Source organism: Lepidochelys kempii, chromosome 2 (assembly GCF_965140265.1).
Source record: "Lepidochelys kempii isolate rLepKem1 chromosome 2, rLepKem1.hap2, whole genome shotgun sequence".
Classification (NCBI taxonomy): domain Eukaryota; kingdom Metazoa; phylum Chordata; order Testudines; family Cheloniidae; genus Lepidochelys; species Lepidochelys kempii.
In genome coordinates, this window is record NC_133257.1 from 39825291 (window position 1) to 39847558 (window position 22268).

The 22268-nt window shown below is 37.9% G+C and overlaps 1 protein-coding gene across 8 annotated transcripts in view; it reads right to left on the reverse strand.

The window, feature by feature from the left end:
* Positions 1–22268, reverse strand: part of VPS13B (vacuolar protein sorting 13 homolog B) — a 921287-nt gene that overhangs the window by 307781 nt on the left and 591238 nt on the right. For 6 of the 8 annotated variants that reach the window (XM_073330465.1, XM_073330462.1, XM_073330464.1 and 3 more), the window contains exons 26-30: positions 17332–17503; positions 12353–12467; positions 10173–10314; positions 6116–6524; positions 418–535 (exon numbers count right to left, since the gene is read on the reverse strand). In XM_073330465.1, coding sequence (XP_073186566.1) covers positions 418–535; positions 6116–6524; positions 10173–10314; positions 12353–12467; positions 17332–17503 — 956 coding nt within the window. Of the gene's footprint in view, positions 1–417; positions 536–6115; positions 6525–10172; positions 10315–10903; positions 10971–12352; positions 12468–17331; positions 17504–22268 lie in introns of those variants that run through there. The other 2 variants (XM_073330466.1, XM_073330469.1) reach the window with 2 other exon arrangements.

The window sequence follows — 22268 nt, forward strand, 5'->3', positions numbered from 1 at the left end:
GATCCACATGACATCAACAGTCCTGAATTTTGAATGTGTGTTTACCATTTACATTGTGAATATCTATCACTTTCACACTACACTGCTATTAAGAGCTATGCTAGTTACAAACAGTCCCTTTTCTTCTTAGGTGATCTGAGTTTTCGCTACATAAAACCAAGTCTCTTAAAATGCTTTCATCTGTGATCTTTACTTTCATAATGACTTGACATTTAAATTCTGTTATGCATCAACACTTCACAGAAATACTTGATATGTCTGAATTGATTTAAAAGCCTGCAAGTGAAGAAAATAAAAAATACCTGGTTTTGAATATCAAAAGTACTTGTACAGGCTGCATGGACCAAGTTTTATTGATCAATTAACTTCCCCTACAAATGAAATATTTGTGAGTTTAGATATAAGAAAAATGCTTACTGGTAAATATCTTTTCTGAGTACAGCTCTGCTAAGAGGGTTGTCAGCCTGGGGAGCCATAGAGACAGAGCCAATCTTGAGAATCAAAGTGTCTTCTTTTATTGCCTGATTAGCTTCAGCTAAGGAGAGAGAAAACATGCATCTGTTTTATAAGTGGGTGTGTGCACAGAGGTACATGGCAGACATATATAAAATATTGTTCATTAAGAATCTCTGAATCAGAGTACGTACTAAGGATTCAATCCAGCAAAAAATTATGCACAAGAGTTACTACTTGCGCAAATAACCCCATTGCAGTCAATAGCACTACTGTGATGATATACAACAGAGAAGGCTGTTACTTGGTGCCAGGTTTCCCCGTAGAGTTCTGTCTTGCACTTAAATCATAATCTGTGACCTCTTGCTCTACCTTGAGCTATCATATTTTAAAAATACCTTCTCAAAAGGATATTGATTCCAACAGATTTTCGTATTCTACAGCTGCTTCCCCATGTACAGCCTACTGAAGCATATACATATCTAAAATGTTAAAATATTACTCAGCGTTATGTTGTGGGCTCCTTTGGAAGGTATGAATCAAAGAATGCAAGATTTTACAATCTCACCACACAATAGCAGATCTTTCACCAGTTATCCATGGAGCACACCTTACTGATTGCAACAAACATGATAAACACAAAGATAGCAAGATTGGGCTCAGTGGTGTGCAGTATATATTCAGCACAGTATATAATACCCTACACACTGTGAAAAAATAAAAAGATGTGATATGTATCTGTGAAGAAGTCTCTTTTGTGGCATTCTCAACTGCTATAATGAAAAACCTCTACTTTTTACTTTGTCTAAATTAGGTTTTATATTTTAGCCAGATGAAGAAAATGTTTACTTTAAATGAATGCTGAATTAGACATAAAACCAGAGCTCTTCTGAGAAAAAAATTAGATTCTATTGCTCATAGTACACTGAAGTTCCATAGCTCTCTTGCATCGTCACTGAAAAAAAAAATTGTGTTCTATTTCAACAGCCACAAAGACTTGCATTAGGTATTTTGCAGCACTCCTACTTTGAAGGATTTTATGGCAATTGGGAAACCGCCAGTAATATCTAAAGTATATGACTGAGCATGCTCATAGAGTTTCCCACTCCATCTTCAGTATTATACCTATTACATACATTACACATATCAACCCACTTAATATGGAAGTACTTAAACCCAGCCCATTTCACCATCTGTGGCCACCCAGTAAGATACTTCAGATATCTTGTTCTGTAAGTAAATGTTCAGCCACAGAAGAGAGTTGAAGTACTTTACAAAATAATTCATTGCTTGATGTGGAAAGAACTAGTCAGTCCTCAGCTTTTTTATTTTTGAATGGCTTCTACAGACCAATTCATTTCTTGGTGAATCAGACAGCCACATTCTGAGGCCCTGCTCTGTAGTCTGGAAATATAACTTTTGTGAACAGATCTCAGGGATCATAGAATTCTTGGTAATACAGAAAAAACGACATAATGCAAAATGCTGCAAAGTAAACCACTGAGTGATAGTACAAATGATTTGCTTGCAGGAAACCTGTCTACCCAAAAATCAGAGCCCAGATCCTTCAGTCCTTAATCTGAGCAAAATGATGCTCAGTTGTTTTGGTTGCAAGCACTGAAGGGGAAATTTTTAAATGCCCGCTGAAAACTTTTTCTGCCAATAACTTTTAACCAAAACCAAATAGTTTTGATTTTTATTTTACTAGGCCTAAATATTAGACTTAAACTACCTACTGCTGGTGTTGAATTAACATAATGTGCTTTAAAATGTCTGTGGGGGAAAGAGGGAAGGATATTAAATGTGTTTTAATATTATTTTAAAGGTTTTGGGTGGCAGATCCCCATGCTAAGTATTGCATTTTCTCTCTTTCTCACCCAAATCCTTTTTATGCTAAGGATTTTAGAATACCGAACAAAAGTGGTTCTGGGTCTCTTGTTTCCAGTATTTGTCACTTTAATCATTTATTACAGTGCAATAAATAGAACCCTACTCAGTAGTTTCAATATTATTCGGGTCACCACCACACTTATGCTGTAAAACATGACACTATTTGTGAGCAAGGGTAGGCAAAAAAAAGTAGCACTTGAGAAAGTCGTCGTCGTCTTTTTTTTTTTTTAAACAAGGGTTTGGATTTTGGTAAAAGAAAGTGTGTAAACGTATTCAGTACCATGAGTACATCCAACACTTGCAGCTTACCGAGCACAAAATGTATCAAAGAGTAATGCAATGTCACCTGGTTTAACAAATTAAATCTTTAACATATATAGAGAGTACCATACTAATCAATATTTTGATGCGTCTGTGTTGGGGGTAGAGGTGATTTATGTCCTGATTTACTGATGGAGAATACACCTCTTAACTCATATTCTGCCACACATACTCTCCTCAACTTTTCAGGGGAAAACTTCTATGTGGAAACTATAATGAATAAAACCATGGTTGCCTGTTTATGTATTTCTAAAGTTCTGAGTAAGAATGTATATATTACACAATGAATGCACCCTGGGACAAATTTATTATAGATATATATGTCATAAGGCCCCTCACATTCACTTTTGTTTTCATCTACCCCTAGTGCTGCACACCTGTGGCTCACTGGCAAAGTACTCACTTGACTAATACGTGGGAAAGCTACGTACTTGTACTTTTGTATCCTTCAAATGAGGTTTTTTTAAATAATTAGTTTCATTCTTTACATGGTCTGTTAGATGTATTAAACTATATTTCATGAGTACATAAAAACTCATTTTGCTCTTTTGTTAAATTAGATGACAATAAACATACTGCAAAAGTAGAAAACAGAAGTTACAGTACATAAAGTAAGGTGCCTTACTGCAATTGTTATGTTTTAGGATTTTTTAAACAGATATTTTAGCAGCAATTCTTAAATGTTTATGTAATCCAGCTGTTACACAGCCTCAAGAGCTAAATTCTTTGTTTAGCACCATGCTTGCACTTGGTGAAGCTTTTCATGCTTTTTGGTATTTAATGTTAAAAAAGAGATTTAACCCTCAAGAATAACGGCACAATTAAATAAAACTTTTTTATATAATTTATGTAGGCTCCAGAATGCAGAGTCATACACATGTACATTAACTTCATTAATGTAAGTAGTCCTACTGAATTCAGTGGGACTACTATGAGTGTTAAGCTGTGCCATGTTTTCAGGTTCAGGGCCATAGACAGTAAGTATTTATAATACAGTATATAACATCAACATTCATTTTTGTAACACCTTTAACTTTCCTGGTATTAAAGAGACTGTCTTGTACAACATTTGTTTCAGTGTAATGATATCCTTAGATATAGAGGAGTGAGAAAAAAATTATGATCAACATGAAAAGTGCAATATTACAGCATGTCATCTTTGGGGATCACCAAGTCCAGCATGAGACTTGCTAGAAAACACCTCTAATCTGGTTGTGCTACTGAAATAACTATCAAAGAAAATGACACTTTGAACATTTTGTGCTGAAGAAAAGAAAAGTTACACTGAATTTTTAAAAAGAAAACAGGCATCAGTGGTTACACAGGCCTGTGACTAATAGATGTCCTAACTGATGGCAAAGGAAAGATCAATCATACTTTAATAGTTAACTTATGAAATATTTAGAGAAAATATGCCCAATATAGTACCATGTAGCATATTAATTTAAATTGTCATATTGAAACAACAACTTTTTTTGGTATACTGCAATGATCTCAAACTAATATATGAACACCTCTTGCAGATGGACTATATTCTACAGAGGCCTTCAAAAGCAGTTCAAATCCTAATATTTAAAGAGCCATTGTTAATTTAAAAATAACAGCTGGTCATATTCAAGCCTTGGCCTTTGTTACAGTCTCTAGACTTCAGGGGCAAGGAGACCTCAATGTCCTCATTCAGAAGTACCTGAGTTTAGAAAGGGTTGGGGTGAAAGAAGAAAGAGACAGAAAGGGTCTGGCACTGACCTTCACATTTTCATGAAACTCCAGAAATTCTAGTTTTGGGGGTCAGTTTGTTCTGTTTTTATTTTAATAAAGTTTTAACTCTTTCGGCCATTCTTTATACATGCATGTGTGTTTACAACCTCCATTCAAGCTTACCCACAGCAGTTCTGCTATTTGTAATTCCTTGAAAACGTGGATAGCACAAGGTCAGTCTTTCTTTCTTTAAGCCAGCCAGAGCATTTTTTATAAATGTAATTTTAATGAAGTGCAAAGCTACAGATGTTGCAAAAACATATTCTTTAAAAAATTTCCTTGACAGCATGCCTCAGACTCCCTTCCCAGCAGAACGATAACTCTTCCTTGCCAACAAAGCCATTCTAATTTTATCTGACTGTATTTCTGCCATTCCCAGTTGGAAAATTGTAGAGGATGTTGGCAAAAAAATAATCCAACTAAACTCACTCTGTCTGCACCTCTTGTTGTTAGGTTATGCGAAAATTTAAACTCTACCCTCATGGGTTTAGATTGTGTATTATTTGCTGATAATAGCAACAAACCATACCTATATGCCTTATGTAAACATAGCATTATATCAGTAATACATTTTGTTCCTTTCTCAGAATGGTAGTTGACAGTGGGAGTACAGTACTTAACTATAACTGTAACTATATAGTCTCTAGCTGTCTGTAGGTGTACTTTTAACGTTAATGTCTTTCTGTGTAGATGCAAGAATTAAAAGCCTGAGTATAAACATAATAAATATATTTTGTGGTGGGCATCAAGCCACTTAATGCAGAGACTTGGAGTAATGGTTTAACTGAGCACAAGGCTTTTACACCCTCCATCTTTCTAAGTACCCATCCATCTGCCCAGCTGTCTGAGGGCTTGTCTAACTTGAACATTTAGTTTGTGGCAAGCTGAGCTGTGAATCTACTTCGCATTAGCCTGCCATAGATTGACTGACTGTGGACCCCGCTCATGTGCATTAACAATTTGTTAATGATTTTTGATCTAGTCCCCTTTGAAATGGGACTAAATCAAGGCACATTAACAAACTATTCATGCTATCAGCAGGGTCCACACAGACAGTTAGTCTGCAACAGGCTAATTCTGGGATAGATTCACACTCTAGCTTGCTACAAACTGAATGTTTGTGTATGTAAGCCCTGAGGGTTTTCAGTAGTTCCCTACCATAAGGTCCTATTCCTGCAAATGGATCCATCTGACCTAGGTGGATACTTTGTACCAGCATGGACATCCACTGGCCTCAAAGGGGGTCTGTGCTGGCACAAGAGTCAACTCTTGCAGATCTAATTGCAGACTCAGGGCTTAAGTTCTCTCCATGCAACTCCTGACCAACTCCTTTAACAATGACATTCACAGCTCAAACGCTATGGATAGACAAAGGTAGACCTCCAAAGTAACTGTTTCTATACTCTTAAGAAATCTAGTGTGTATCATATTAATTTTATTTTCCATCTCTGTGTCTTACAGTATGAGAGCCCCAGGAACATTGCTAAATATGCCATTATCACAAGCAGCAGTGAGATAATTGAGATAAAACCTTTTGGTCAAAGGGACTAGATTTCCCTATAATTCACCTGTCTAGAGTGCAAAGAAACTTGCTTAAAAGATCTGTTTCATCTTGTGACGTTTAACCCTCACCAAAGAGCGTGGAGGAAGTAAATGTTTCACATAATAAATAAATTCATACAGTACATAGTACCTCCTGTATCATGTTGAATTTCCTCAGTTTGGGGAAAGAAGACTCTGATTACACCTGTGTTGATATAAATCAGAGGTAAGTTCCGAGATGTTAGAGTGTGAGTCCTCATAGGTTGGCCAGGTGATTTGCTTTTCTCTTTTTGATTCCTTGGCAGCCTTGCTTGAAATATACTTGCAATTGCATTAAGCAAAGGGAAACATAGGACAACATCAAATGCCTGAGCAGAAAGAAGGATCTCATGAAGAAAATGAGGAGACCCATCATTGAGACCTTCAGATAACTTATGGAAAGTTCTTCGTTCGTTTCTTGATATCAACTTGTGCCGGACATTTTTTGTTACAGCCTTTGTATAAGTGAGAGAGAGAAATCCATGTTGTTGGTGTGAGCCATCTAAAAGTTTTGCAGTTGTCTGTTCCAGGAAAAAGAAACAATAATTAAAACTGCAGTAAAGAGAACAGGTTAAACATCTTAAACAGAGAACAATATTATTTCTTTACTAGCTCATCTTTTCAGGGTTTTTTTGGGAGGGGGTGGGGGGCAGGGGCTTCTTACTTTCTCCAAACAACAAAAGAAAAGGCTTATTTAAATTTTTAGAAGGGCCATCTACCTCACAGTATGACCAAACGTTATCACAGCACAGCTCAATGTAAGCTGGAACTGCTGAATATTTTAGTGACACTAAACATTCATTTTTTTCTGTTCATCTGTGCTGTACATAAACCATTGAACACAGCCTGGTAGCTTAATATCCCTCAAATACTACCCAAAATATTTCTTGCACTTCAGAAAGTCAAAATTTACCAAAAAATATTTATTAAAAAATTGTGCATAAGATTAGAATTATCTATATTCCATTACCCGTTCTTCATTTTAGAGAGTTTATTATCGCTTTCATTCCCTCTGTGGGCCCAACCATCACTCTGTACCAGCGATGGCAAGATAACTTTATACTTCAAATTTCTTCTGCAGAACACCCGTAAAACTAACTACCACACCCTATACACTAAATAATTCATCTCAATACTAAAAAAAACCTTTCAAAATTTATTACATTATTCTTCAGAAATTTGCAAGATTTCTTTACACAGAGGGAAAGATTTTCTAAGGCACATTTGGAAGTTAGATGCCTAACTCCCATTGGCTGTCAGAGTGTATTAGGCTCCTGACATCTGTACCTTTGAAAAATCTCCTCCAGTATCTAGATTAAACATTCATTTCTGACTGAAAATTGACCTTGAGTGAGCTACTGCAAAAGTTGAGAATTTTAAAATAAACTAATAAAACAAATTAAATAATTTTAACAATAAAGGAAAGCAAATAAAATCAAATTGGTTTTGACATAATATTATATATCATTATGATAATAGTGTTTAATCACTCAAGCATAAGTATAGCAACTGCATTTTGTAAACACAGTAGATGCTTCTTTCAACATTTTCAGATTTTATTTATTCAGAATCAATAATTAATGTATTTAAAATTTTTATAAATGTAAGCACTAACTTCTTACATAAATGTAATTAGTATTTGTAATGCTGAGAAGCTGAAAGATCATATGATTAAGTGAATTGTAACCAATTAGTAAGTTAGCTTTCACTCTTATTAGAACAAATTTGAACAACTAGAATAAGTAAAAGAATGATGGACATATTCATGACAGAAAATAAATCAAATGGAACAGAACTTCCACTAACACAGAAATATTTCATATAATCTGTCATACCACTAAAGATAAAGGGTCCGTGCTGTAACCTGCTCAGGTGTCTACTCCCATTAACTTCAAAAAATACAATCATACAATGATTGTATTTTTATTAATTTTTAAAATTTTTCATTTCTGTGAATATTAGAGACTGAATACATTAGGCTTGTCTACATCAGGAAAAAGCCCACACTAGTTACTCTGTTCTAACTCCCCTCGTGGACATTTGTACGGCACACTAAGAGTATCTTTGTGCATATTGGCTTAATACACTTCAGAAGCGTACTAAGCAAAAGTGCCTGAAAGCACTCTTAGGCTACGATTACACTTATGGCGGCATGCAGAGTACAAATATTGCATGTCCTCCCAGCACAGGTATAAATTTCAGTGTGGATGGTGAAGCACTGCTTAGGTGAGTAAGGACACACCAGAACCTTAAGGTATGTACCCTACGTGGCTTTCCACATGCCCAAGCAGTGCCTCCCATCTCTATACTGCTATTTTTAGCAGTGTACTGTCCCACTGTCAGAACCTTTTCCTGCTGCCTCCCTCCTGCCAGAGCCTTTCCCTGCTCTGTGTAGCTACGCACTGCAGTGTGAATGCAACCTGCTTTTTACTGAGAAGTGTCACTACATGTACCCTAAACACCACCAAAAGTGTAGACATTGGTGAGGCCTCATCTGGAGTACTGTGTCCAGTTTTGGGCCCCACACTTCAAGAAGGATGTGGATAAATTGGAGAGAGTCCAGCGAAGGGCAACAAAAATGATTAGGGGACTGGAACACATGAGTTATGAGGAGAGGCTGAGGGAGCTGGGATTGTTTAGCCTGCAGAAGAGAAGAATGAGGGGGGATTTGATAGCTGCTTTCAACTACCTGAAAGGGGGTTCCAAAGAGGATGGCTCTAGACTGTTCTCAATGGTAGCAGATGACAGAACGAGGAGTAATGGTCTCAAGTTGCAGTGGGGGAGGTTTAGATTGGATATTAGGAAAAACTTTTTCACTAAGAGGGTGGTGAAACACTGGAATGCGTTACCTAGGGAGGTGGTAGAATCTCCTTCCTTAGAGGTTTTTAAGGTCAGGCTTGACAAAGCCCTGGCTGGGATGATTTAACTGGGAATTGGTCCTGCTTTGAGCAGGGGGTTGGACTAGATGACCTTCTGGGGTCCCTTCCAACCCTGATATTCTATGATTCTATGATTCTATGTGTAGTGCACAGTAAGGCACCCCAATACTTCTGGGTTTTGTGGGTCTGTCCGCTTTAACCCACAAAATCCCTGTCCTGGTTGAAGCAGCTTCTATCCCACAGGGCTCGCCGGGCTCAACTCCCTGCTCCAGGAGTTACGACTGGGCCCCTGGCATCGCAGTATTGCTCAGGTTTGGCCTGGCCCCACTCATGGTGGTGAGGCCAGGCCAAATTTGTGTGAGCCTGTGCGACAAGTTACAACATCACTTACTCAAATTTGGCCTGGCCATCTCAGCTTCAGGGGAGTAGGGCCAAACCTGAGCAGCACTGCGACCCCATGTACCAGGAGCCAGGTAGCAATGCTCGAAGTAGGGAGCCTAGCCAAGCCTAACAGGCATCCAGGTTAGCACATTTTGGCCCTTTATGCTTTTTTTGGTATTACTTCTAGGCCACTTTAAGTTTTGTGCTTGCTCATGACTATTAATCCAATAGGAAAAAGGTCATGCAAGAGAAACAGTTAAGTAACTTGTATTACTTGCTGGCTGAGACTACTGTTATGTTCTGAGACTTTCAAGGAATTGTGACCATATGAACGGTTTTCTGTAATTATTGTATATATTGTAAATAATATATGTGAATAAATTAGTTTAAGGCATAGCTCAGTTACATAAAGTAATTAAAGGCACTGAGAATATCATTACAGCCACCACAAACAAGATACAATATACAATACTGGCTTTTGCGCACACATTTGGGCCTCAATCCAGCAAACACTTCCATACATGCTTATCTTTAAAGTATTTGAGCAGTCCCACTGATTTCAATGGGACTACTCACATGCCTAGGCTTACGCATGTGCTTAAGTACATCGTGCGATCAGGATCTTAGTTACTTTAAATGAGGCATTCTAGCTTTGCCACTTTACCAAATAGCAGTGGTGTAGATTTCAGAGGAAACAAAAGACACTGCTTCCCAGGCCCAAGCAAAGGAATTTGACAATTGTTGCCAGAGAACAAAAAGGGAGTAAAACAAGATAATAAATATATTCAGTACAGAGACAATATAAATGACAAATAATGGGAAGAAACTAATGACATTTGAGATATTTTTTCTCCTACTTGTGTTTGTTAATGGAAGTTCTGTACTATAAGTTTTAAAAGGATTTCTTACAGGAGGAAAGAAGCCAGAGAAATTACTGAAAGGGTCCTGCTTGCTGACGGGTCGAACCAACAAGGTACGTCTGTTCAGCTTGTCAGTACAGGAAAGGAATACACCTCCGTATTGCCCCAGAGACCAACAGTCTTCCCCAAGGCTTGAGGTGATGCACAGAGAAGAGGAAAAAGACAAAAACAAAACAAAACAAAACAAAAGCCATAAGCCAAAAAAATGTAGAATTTTAAATTATGCTGAAATTTGCATAGCTCTGCACAGCTGTGAGACATAGCATGTGTCACACACACCTTCTGAAATGCCCAAATTCAAGGAAATCAAAAGAAAAACTGGTGTGAAAAATATAAATTTGAAAAACTGTAATTTATGGGAAAGGACAACCCAATCAAGAGGTCATGGAATTAAAATCTAATAGAATTCTGCACACAAAACAGACTTATCACTTGATTTTCTCGGAATTAAAAATTCAGCAAAAAGCTTTATTAGCATGGAAGAGGATGATTACAAGAACAAAAAAATTGAGAAAGGAAAACAGTATCCAATTACATTTCAAATTTAGAGTACTTGTTCATAAGCACAAAAATGGTTATGAAGTGGGAAAATTATGTTTTGTATTATAATTCTTGCAATCATTCTTCTGAACATATCTGAGAACAAAGAAAAATTATATTGTTTAAGTTTTAGAACAGAGTTATTTTGTTAAGCATCTTATTCCACTACAAAAATCTCACCACAAGTTTTTCTTTGCATTGTAGAAATATTCCTTCAGAATGTCCTGACTGCCAGCCTTCCCCTGGCCTGGAAAACAGAATGTTCACCTTATCTGTTCTCTGCATTTGGTTTGAGTCCACAGAATTTAGTCATATATAGAGTGTACTTTGAACAGTTTATGAATTGAAACTAGATTTGACAATGCAATTATGTTAAGTGGAGTAACTTAATAACCTGATAAAACTTAAGCAAAGAAAAAACACTACTAAGTTGGAAGGAAGCTCTGGAGAGTTTGAAGCTTCAGACTATTCAGAACAAAGAACCTCTCAAGCCTTTCACAGAACCTGTGGAAAAAGTAACTTGTTAATAGTATGAGGGCTTGGTGTATGCTGTTATATCTAAAAGCATCATGGTATAAACTGCAACAGAAGTTTCTAGAAATAAAATGTAAGGTTTGATTAATAATTGTTACAATACGTTCAAACAAATATATATTTCTAATTCAGAGAAAAGAAAGAAAATTCAGAATGGATCTACTTTTCATACACACCCTGTAGTGTTTGTTCATTGTACTAAGTCTCAAATGAATTGATAACTGAATTAAGGACAGAATGAGAGGTTTACACTGAATTTTCTTCCGATTGTTCTCATGGGAGACTTTCAAAAATGCCTACGGGATTTAGGAGTACAAGTCTCTCTGTAAGTCAGTAGGACTTGTGCTCCTAAATCCCTTAGGCACTTTTGAAACATCTCACCCTAATAACAAATTTTTAAATATTTTAATGGATTATTTGTTGATTCTTCTCCCAGGGAAAGACACTAGAGAATTGTCCCATTTTCTCTTAATTACCATCTCCCACATACCTCCACAGATTCTGCTTCATGACAACTCACCATTCAGCTGATGAAGACTATATGTGTCTCCCTCAGAGCTTGTCAAAGCTACTCTACTTATTAGACTAGTACCTGCTACAATGGTAATGAACTCAGTTCCCTGCATTACAGTGCAGCTACTCCACAACAACAAAAACATCTCTTTTATTAGAAATTTCCTTCTGATGTCTTAAAAATAAACAACTTATCAAGCAGGAGACATAAAAAAACTAGACGTTTACTATTTGGTAGAGTAAAACTAATCACAGTACAGTATTTGAGGCATTTTCCATTGTAAGCATTTGGACAACTCATTTAGTTCAACAAATACCAATTTTTAATGGTGCCACCCACACACAAAATGTATTTCTCCCAAAAGACTGAAATGGCTTATGTATACCTTGTTTGCAAGCAAGTCTAATTCTGGGAAATTCTGATTATCAGTGTTTACTGTTTAAAAAAAAGTATAGTTATGGCTTATTTCACTATATTCCACAATGATTTTTTAATGATAAGTCAAATGATAATTCTGTCAATGAAAAAACTGCTTTCTTTTTTCAGAATGGAATTAATCTAGCATGACTTCCAGGAATTACCTGTTTCTGTAGTGGTCAATGTTGAAGCTCTCTATTTTACATTTGACTTTGGTGTATACATCTTGCACATCTACTGAGGCGCTGAGATCTTCTAATTCACTGACAACACAAATTTCTGCAATAACCAGTGATAATTAAAATTAACATCTGTGAATTACAATCTCTAAGCTAGTGTTATAAATAAAACACTGTTCATACACTAGAAACATGCCTGGGTCACCACAATTTGTATTTGGATCTCTAATTCCCACCCTGCAAAGTTCAGGGCTTTTCACGTAGTGAATTTTTGTTCAAACATCTCATAGACAGAAGCCAGTCACAAAACACAGATCCAGATCCAGAATCCAAATCTCTCTTAAAAATGCTGAGACTGTTTTGGTTTGGGCTCAACTCTGCTGTAAAGCATACAACAGAAAGATAAAATGTCAAAAGAACTCAGAATGGAAAAATACCAATTAATCCGATGCTACAGTGATGAATGCAGTATAAAAACCTGGATAGATTAGATAATTTGAGGCAGACCAGAGTTTAGCAGCTGTCAAAGATGTTTTGCAATCTGAATAGCCACTTCCAATGACTACAAGATGGATAACATCTCTTACCAAATCCTCCACACTTTGCTTAAATAGAAGTCAGCTATGAAATACGAATAGTTTTCTCAGAGCAACATGTCTTTCCTAGTTGTGATAATGCTGCTCCACTTAAACTGTTACAAAGATCAAGTTAATATTTGTCACTTTAGGTGTCCATTAGATATAACAGTTCGGTGGAAAAATAGCATGTGACCATGTAATTAAAGATTATCATAAGATACATGCGCAAAACTGGGTGAATTAAGGCTGCACAGGTAACTTTAATTTTGGGATTTCCTAATTGTTGAGTGCTTGACTTTGTAACCAACTTTAAAGTTCTTTTAACATTGTTTCTGTGTGTAATTATTTATATGCACAATAAATATACATGGCTTTTTACATCTAACATTTGCAGGATAGGAATTTACAATCTAAGATCCACGAGAAGAGAGACAAATATGACTAATAAATACAATAACTCCTCCTCACTTACTGCTAAATAGACTCCTCAGATTATGTAATAAAAATGGGCAAATGACATTAAAAAGGGACAGAAATTAGACTGAGACTCTGATTCTTATTAAAACATAAAAGCAACATTAATGTTTACAAAGTAGAGTTGAGAAATTAAACCTGAGACAGTTGGTGTCAAATTTTTAAGTCATTTTTGTGCCTTGCTTGCTCTCACTGTATTTTCCAAATGGACAGCATCACAGTAAGTCACTGAAAGTAGTGATGGGTTATTTTACTTCTCAACTTCAGAAAAGAATAGCACATTATTAAGTAAAGAGTGCTTCCAGATTTCAGTATGTTACTGCACAATTATGGTTATTAAATGAATCTAGAAAAATGTACTGTTTTGAACTACTGTATTGAAACAACAATACATCTTCCCTTCAAAATTTAGGGGAAAAAATGAATACAGGATTTTTGTTCCGTACATTTTGACTTGAAAATCAATTAAAAAGAATCAGGGCCGTTTACTGCTCTTGATCCATGTGAACTGCTAATATTGACATCAATGGCAATTCTGTGGACACAGAGTAGTATACAGCTTTCTCTATAGCCTAAGCCCTGGTCTACACTGGGGTGGGAGAGTGGTGGCGGGAATTGATCTAAATTATGCAACTTCAGCTACTTGAATAACGTAGCTGAAGTCGACGTACTTAGATCGACTTACCGTTGTGTCTTCACCGCGGTGAGTCGACTGCTGCCACTCCCCCGTTAACTCCGCCTGTGCCTCTCGCAGCGGTGGAGTACAAGAGTCGATTTATTGCATCTAGACTAGATGTGATAAATTGATCCCTGCTGGATCAATCGCTGCCCGCCAATCTGGCGGGTAGTGTAGACATACCCTTATATACCATTAAACAGGCTAGATCGGGGTGGGCAAACTTCTTGGTCTAAGGGCCACATGTAGGTATGGAAATTGTATGGTGGGCCATGAATGCTCACAAAATTGGGGGTTGGAGGGCGAGAGGGCTCCAGCTGGAGGTGGGGGCTCTGGGGTGGAGCTGGGGATGAGGGGTTGGGGGTGCAGGAGGGTGTTCCAGGCTGGGACAAACGGCGGGAGGGGTATCATGCTGGGGCAGGGGGTTGGCATGGAAGAGGTTCAGGGGGGCAGGCTCTGGGCAGCGCTTACCTCAAGCAGGTCCCAGAAACAGCGGCACGTCCCCCATCCGGCTCCTATACGGAGGTGGGACCAGGTGGCTCTGCGCGCTGCCCTGTCTGCAGGCACCGCCTCTTCAGCTCCCACTGGCTGCAGTTCCCAGCCCATAGGAGTTGCAGGGGCAATGGTTGGGGCGAGGGCAGCATGCGGAGCCCTCTGGCTGCCCCTACATGTAGGAGCCAGAGTGGGGACATGCCCTTGCTTCTGGGAGCTGTGTGGAGTGGGGCAAGACCCCAACCCCACTCCCCGGCTGGAGCACCAGAGAGGGACAAGCCCCAGACCCCGCTTCCTGGCAGGAGCTCAAGGGCCGGATTAAAACGTCTGGATGGCCAGATGTGTCCCCCAGGCCGTAGTTTGCCCACCACTGGGCTTGAGATACTCAAATTAAACAACAGCACAAAAGACACTTGATTTAGAGATGTAAGAGCATGACTGAGAGCTAGGAATTCTTGAGCAATAATCCCAGCTCTGGCAGAAACAATATTTTTAGGGCTTGGACAAGTCAGCTAACCTCTTTGCTCTGGTATCTTCATTTATAAAAAGTGTACATAATAATACTTACCTAACAACCATCATGGTGATGGGGGTAATTTAGATAATATCAGTTGAAAATGCTTTTCATTTTCGAAGTGTATTACAAGTGCCAAGTTGTTTTTATCATCCTCATCATCATGTCTACTGAATTTTCAGATTTGTTTCCTGTTAAGTTTCTGCTGTCAAATGTTCTGCTACATTTCTTTGTAAATTAACTTTAATCAGATAGATTAATTTCTTCATTTTCTAAAACAGGGTGCCAGTACATTTTGTTAACAAGGATGTCAAGTGTGCATCCTAAGAAAAATATGTACTTAAATTCATACAATAACAAGTGATTGACAAAATCTACCTGATGAGTTATTTATAAATCTTATTAGTGCAAAAGTTATATTTTCCAAATAAAAAAGTTAGTAAGAAAAGTGAATTGTGTACCACCTACCATTAAATCATATTTCGATTTTCAACATAAAGTAAACTGAAACAAATTAAATTCCTTCTTATTTTTAAAATATTATAGATATTGTGTTAAATTCATGTCTGTGATGCATGGCTAGAAACGGTTAAACATTCTGCAAAATAAACAACCCTCAAAAGACATGTGGGGAGATGATGTTTGTGGTTTTGTGTATTTACATATGAGTGAGTAGGGTGGACAATGTAATCAACAGTATCTGTCTATGCTGTATTCTTATAGTTCAGAGATCAAAAGAACATTCTAGCATTTAAACGAATTGTAAACACAGGATATCTTGGTATTCATCTCTCCTTGAAATGTACTGTGAATAGTGGAGGAACACGCAAATTGCCTTATGTTAATTCTATAGCTAAGTATCAGTGATGGACCATCTTCAAAGTCATCCTAATTACCTTTTGTTCTCTGAGGAAATCCCAACTTGTCAAAGAGGACATGAAATTGTATAAAAGATCTTTGGGCCCTGATTCTGTCATCTCAGATCTGCTCAGGCTTCATCAGGGTAAGTCTGAGTTGCAAGACTGAGGTCCCAGTTATGCTGATACGCCCTGAATATGATATTTGGACATTGGACTATAACTGATGAACTATTCTGAAAGAACTCTTTGCAGCTACGAAGCTCAGCATCTCTGCTATGAATGTGCACCTAAATGAACTGAACTCATGTCTGTATGTATACTGCTCTTTTAACTATATTCTCTCTCTGTTGTTTTTTAATAAATTTAGTTTAGTTAATAAGAATTGGCTGTAGTGTGTATTTGGGTAAGATCTGAAACATTCACGAACCTGGGAGATAATGTGTCTGATCCTTTGCGATTGGTAGAACCTTTTCTTTTATATGATAAAATAAGATTTACAGAAATGTTCATCATATTTCATGTGGGTTCCCGGATGGAGGCCTGAGGTTGGATCACTTTAAGGGAACTGTGTGGTTTGGACTTCTGAGTAACCAGTAAGGTAACAAAGAAGCTGTTTTACGCTGTCTTGGTAAATCTAAGTGGAATAGCCACCAGTTTTATGGGGATTTGTCTTCCCCATTCTTTGCAGTTCACCATAATTGACTGATCTTAGCTGGCCCTCACTGGGACCCCAGTCACAATGTCATTTAAAAATTGTGTTGATTTTTAAATGTTGATAGAAAAATGCAAAATTGTATTTAGTGGCATACAGTTGGGCACATACCATCACCAGAAAAACTTACTAAAATGTGCACACTGCTGATGCACAAACTTTTGTCCTTCATCATTTAAAATGACTAACAAACTTTTAATTCAGATTTAGTATAGTTCTATTTCTTTTGAGGATGAGCCATGTGCCAAATTAAATTTTAACAGCCACCTGTTTCTGAAGTCTCTGAGTGGGAAAAACAAGAGAATAACTTCATATGAGGAAAAAATATACTGTTTTTCATACTTGCATAACTCCAAAGAAGTGAACAAATTGTCTTCAAACTTAAAAATCACTTTGTGGTCTAAGACTAAGCTGCAAAATTGCCTTTGCAATGCTCCCAATCTCTGCCAATCCAGGTGCAAAGGACAATGCTGAAGTCTGATCCCATGCATGACAGCATATTGCAGTATGCTAAAACACTGGACAAACACGTGCATCTTTTTTATAACTATCAGAGTTTTCATTTCATGAATACTTGCTTTAAATAGCAATTGGTTTTATCTTAAAATAACTACACACTTAAGTACTAAATTAAAATAGATAATTCTATGTACCATACCTGTGCCTTTACTTCCAGGATCTGGTGCAAACAGCTTTATAGTAATTTTTGGCAACATCCATTGCATCCACAAGCTAACACGTCCACTTGATATTCCAATGTTACTTGTTGTTTGTTCCAAGGTAATAGAGTCTGAGAATGGAGAATCATCACCACCTTGTACAGAATCAGCCTAGAAAAAGAGAAATACTAACTGAAAAGGCGCAGTGACCACCCAGATTATGTAATAATTTAGAAATATCTCACATGACTGTCTTAAAATACTATAACAGGTCATATCCATATACTGTATATAATATGCTTATATACTGATAGTTTGTAAACCACCTTCCAGTGTGGCACTAAATTAGTATTGCGTCACTCTACTGAGTAGCACAGTTAATAAACAATAACACCTGTGCTCCTAGCGCTTACACAATAAGAATTATCTTCAGAGAAATATATGCTTTCTTCATTAACCAGTACTATTCAATTAGTTAGCAACACTATAAGAAACATGGTCAAATCTACACAACTTCATACAATATGATGGATTTTTTTCAAGACAAAATATCAGTTAATTTTTTAAAAAATATTTACTTTTTAAAATGCAAAAGCACCACAGAATATGGAAGCATTGGTAACAACTCCATAATTAAGGGTGCATTGAGATTTGCTCTTAACAGAGAATTGATATTCCTGTCTTTCATCTCTTTGGACTGAAATTAGTCTCTAAATTTGGGTCAATAATTCTCCACAGGACAACTGAATTTTCTATGTATTTTCTGGACAAAGTCTTCGTTAAATTTGCAAGGGGAAAATTATACATAAGACACCCTCTCCTTTTGAATTTTTCTATTTTCATCACCCCTCTGAAGGTTCTTCTAGCTGAACTACTATGGACCGCCAAACTTCACACACACACATTCTGATAATGTCTTGGACATAAGCCATTTTTGAACATTCAAAATTAGACACATAAAAGTTAGTCCCCCTATTCAGGGAAACCTAATGGAGTTTTGCCCAGATTATATGATGAAACTGTTAAGTTCTAGCATTTGCTTCCATTTTACAAACTCTGCTAGCCTGCCTCATTACCTCTTCTCTTCACAAAAACCCTGGTGGATCAGGGCTGGCCAACAGGGAGCTCTGGGGTGGACGTGGGAAAGATAGTGTATCTGTGCATAATAGAGGGTGAAATCTGGTCTTTGTGAAGGGAAGAGAGGTTTGATTAGGTCTATGAGGCAGTAGAGGAAGAAGAGATGTGAGAGTGGGGCTGTCCTTTGCAGTGGGGGCTGAAGAAGTGGATCCCAATATGTATGCACATGCAGATGGAGTTCCCCCATTGCACTTCTGTCTGCTGCCATGAGGCAGCCAAGGCAGCATTGCCTTGGGCATCTATGGTTCCTCACACTGCCATAACAGATGTACTGGGAGACTCACGGAAGCAGAACCATGAGTAACTTGAATATATCAGTATTTTTGCACTGCTGCCATGGGGAAGACCACAAAGCTGGTCAGAGTGGCAGACGCAGTGACATTTGTGGACAATGTCAGCAAATGTGTCCAACTGACATGACCAATCTATAGATTAAGACCATTGCACTCTAGACTTTTATCCTGGAACTTTTAGAAAAGCCAAAAATTCTTAACTCAAAGTCATGCTAAAGAGAAAACAATTAATGTGGAGAACCTTGTTTTGAGGACTGTTGATAACTTCTGAGACTGTGTTCAAAGATGATTTGTCTACAGTAGTGGTTCTCAAACTTTTGTACTGGTGACCCCTTTCACATAGCAAACCTCAGAGTGCAACCCCCCCTTATAAATTAAAAACACTTTTAAATATATTTAACACCATTATAAATTATGGAGGCAAAGTGGTGTTTGGGGTGGAGGCTGACAGGTCATGACCCCCCATGTAATAACCTCATGACCCCCTGAGGGGCCCCAACCCCGAATTTGAGAACCCCTGGTTTACAAGATAAGATTGTTTGGGTTAAAACACTACTGGAAATAAATGCCATAACAAACTGGGTAGCTTTCCATTGACTATACAGTTATAAAAATTGCATGTATTTCCTCAGCTTGTGGTTGATTTTATTTCACTGGAATTTCAATGCCTATTCTCTCCTTTGCTTTTCTTAAAATTTTTTTTTAAGCTGTGGGTTTATCGGTACAAAACTTATTGGATGTCAGGCCATGTGTTTTTTTAGGTTTAACAACATCCCTTAATGTCTTTGCCTGCTTGGCTGATGCTTTCTTAGCTGGTTCCTGCCAACAAGAAAGAAGAGGAAATTTCAACCAACAAACTAGACCTCACCTCTGATCACCTTCCAGCCTTATCTTCAATGGAGCATGGGACTTTGTCTGCCTAAGGAAATATTCAGCTTCAACTAACATCACAAAAATCCATCCATATCTGACAGTACAAGAGCCTATCCCCCCCCCCCCCCGCCTTTTCCTTCCTCTTCTCTGGTTGCCGCCCTATTAATATTTCCATCGCTCATGAAGAAAACTTGTTACCTGCAATATTCTTGCACATTTAAGTGATTTCATTTGTCTTTTTGTAACATGTATATATAATGTCTGGCACAATATGGGATCCTTGACTGTGGCTTCTAGAATCTACAACAGTACAAACAGATAATACTAACAACCATGTGTGATTATGAAGGAGTTAAAGCCTTAAAGCATTGGACAGACCACTAACAGTTTTATTACTGTGGAAGGGTGCACAGACTATCTAATTAACTCGTAACCAGCACTACTTTGATGGTTATGGAGGACAGAAGTGTTAAGTAAGAGTTTTCTCCTTTTTTTTCCCCATGGCATGGGTTATCTCCCTAATATCAAACAAAGGCAGTAAGAATATACTTGTTTTGTTTTGTATTTGCTCCTCAAAATGCTGGCTGAGAGCATAACGAGTTTCTTGTTTGGTCTGTCCTTATGATAAAAGTGCTCACCTCTGGGAAGTATTTATCTTCTGTTGCATCAGCAAACTCTGTTCCTTCCCTAAAACTGTAACGGCTTGACAGACAAGGGCACAAAGATGCGTGCTCTCTGAGAAAGAGCAAAACAAATGAAAGCCACACTGAAAAACCTGTTTGGATGATGGTTGATCAGACAGAGGGGAGCTTCTGTTCTAGACTGACCCATACTATTTCCCCCTTCTATATGGAGCATAGGACATAGGCCAAGAACCTACTCTCTCCCTATGAGATTTTGGAGGAGTATCCTAATATTCACGTGCTCCACTAAAATCAATTCCTAGATTCAGACAGGAGTGTTGCTTCTCCAAACAGCAGTTCTGATGAGCCTCAGACTAATCCCCCTGTTCTTTTCCTTACTTCTATACCCCTCTCCACATGAGGGACCTGCCCCTCTTGATCCACCAGTTTGGAAACCTGACTAAGAGGAAAAGCTTTTTGCAAACTTGCTTGAAAAATCCATTGCCATTAATTTTAACACGTGAAAGTGCAGAGACTTCCATTTCAAAATGCATTGTAAAATCTCAGCTAGATGCAGATGTAACCAGACAGCACAGAAAATAGTGGGACAAATCTTTCTCTTCCCAGTTGTGTGTGTGTGTGTGTGCATGTTTGCTGCTGTTGTTTTTTAACAAGCATCAAGTTCTCACTGTGAACAAGAGATAGCTGTCAGTTTTGCCAGTGAATCTGAGACCAAAACAGACACAGTGTTTCCAATTCTTGCAATATTTGGTGCTTTTCTTAAGGCCTCAGCTTCTGAAGTCAACTGATCATATAAGATACTCAGAGCTGTCATTAAAATAAAGTTAGTTTCCAACTTTTATGGTGTCACAGGCTGTCCCTTCACCTACCCTGTGAGTAGCTGCCTAGCCTGTTCTTGTGGTCTCTTAGCCACAAACACATGCAGACTGTTTCCCTTTCACCATATGTGCTTTTTAATTTTCAGTTTCAAAGCATAACAGATGGAATCACAAGTATATAGCAGGATGAGTATGTTCACACAGCTTTCTCTCCTACCCACAGTTCACTCTCTGAGCCCTTCTCTTTACTTCTCAATTCTTCACCAATTTATCCTCCCAACCACAGAGCCAATTCCTTCATTAATCCAGCAATTGCCACACAAGTCTCTGTAATCCCCAACAGAAACTGGTTAATGGACTTCAATTTAGTCTGCAGTCTTCCCAGTGCTGCAGCAACCTCAGTCACCAGGGTGCTACAAATAGCACCCTGTCTCATATGGTTGTGGAGAAAGGTTTGAAAATGTGACTTACGTGTATTTTAAAGGCAGAAAAACCAAAAGGGAAATTAAAAGAACCACAATTTTTTGACAGGTTTCAGAGTAGCAGCGGTGTTAGTCTGTATTTGCAAAAAGAAAAGGAGTACTTGTGGCACTTCAGAGACTAACACACTTATTTGAGCATAAGCTTTCATGAGCTACAGCTCACTTCATCGGATGCATTCAGTGGAAAATACAGTGGTTGACAAGAATGTCTGCAGAACAGTGAGGGGTTAGGTGGAAATAGTTTTACTTTGTGTAATGACACATCCACTCCCAGTCTTTATTCAAGCCTAAATTAATTGTATCCAGTTTGCAAATTAATTCCAATTCAGCAGTCTCTCATTGGAGTCTGTTTTTGAAGTTTTTTTTGTTGAAGAATTGCAACTTTTAGGTCTGTAATCGAGTGACCAAAGAGATTGAAGTGTTCTCCGACTGGTTTTTGAATGTTATAATTCTTGACGTCTGATTTGTGTCCATTTATTCTTTTACATAGAGACTGTCCAGTTTGACCAATGTACATGGCCGAGGGGCATTGCTGGCACATGATGGTATATATCACACTGGTAGATGTGCAGGTGAACGAGCCTCTGATAGTGTGGCTGATGTGATTAGGCCCTATGATGGTGTCCCCTGAATAGATATGTGGACACAGTTGGCAACGGATAGGTTCCTGGGTTAGTGGTTCTGTTGTG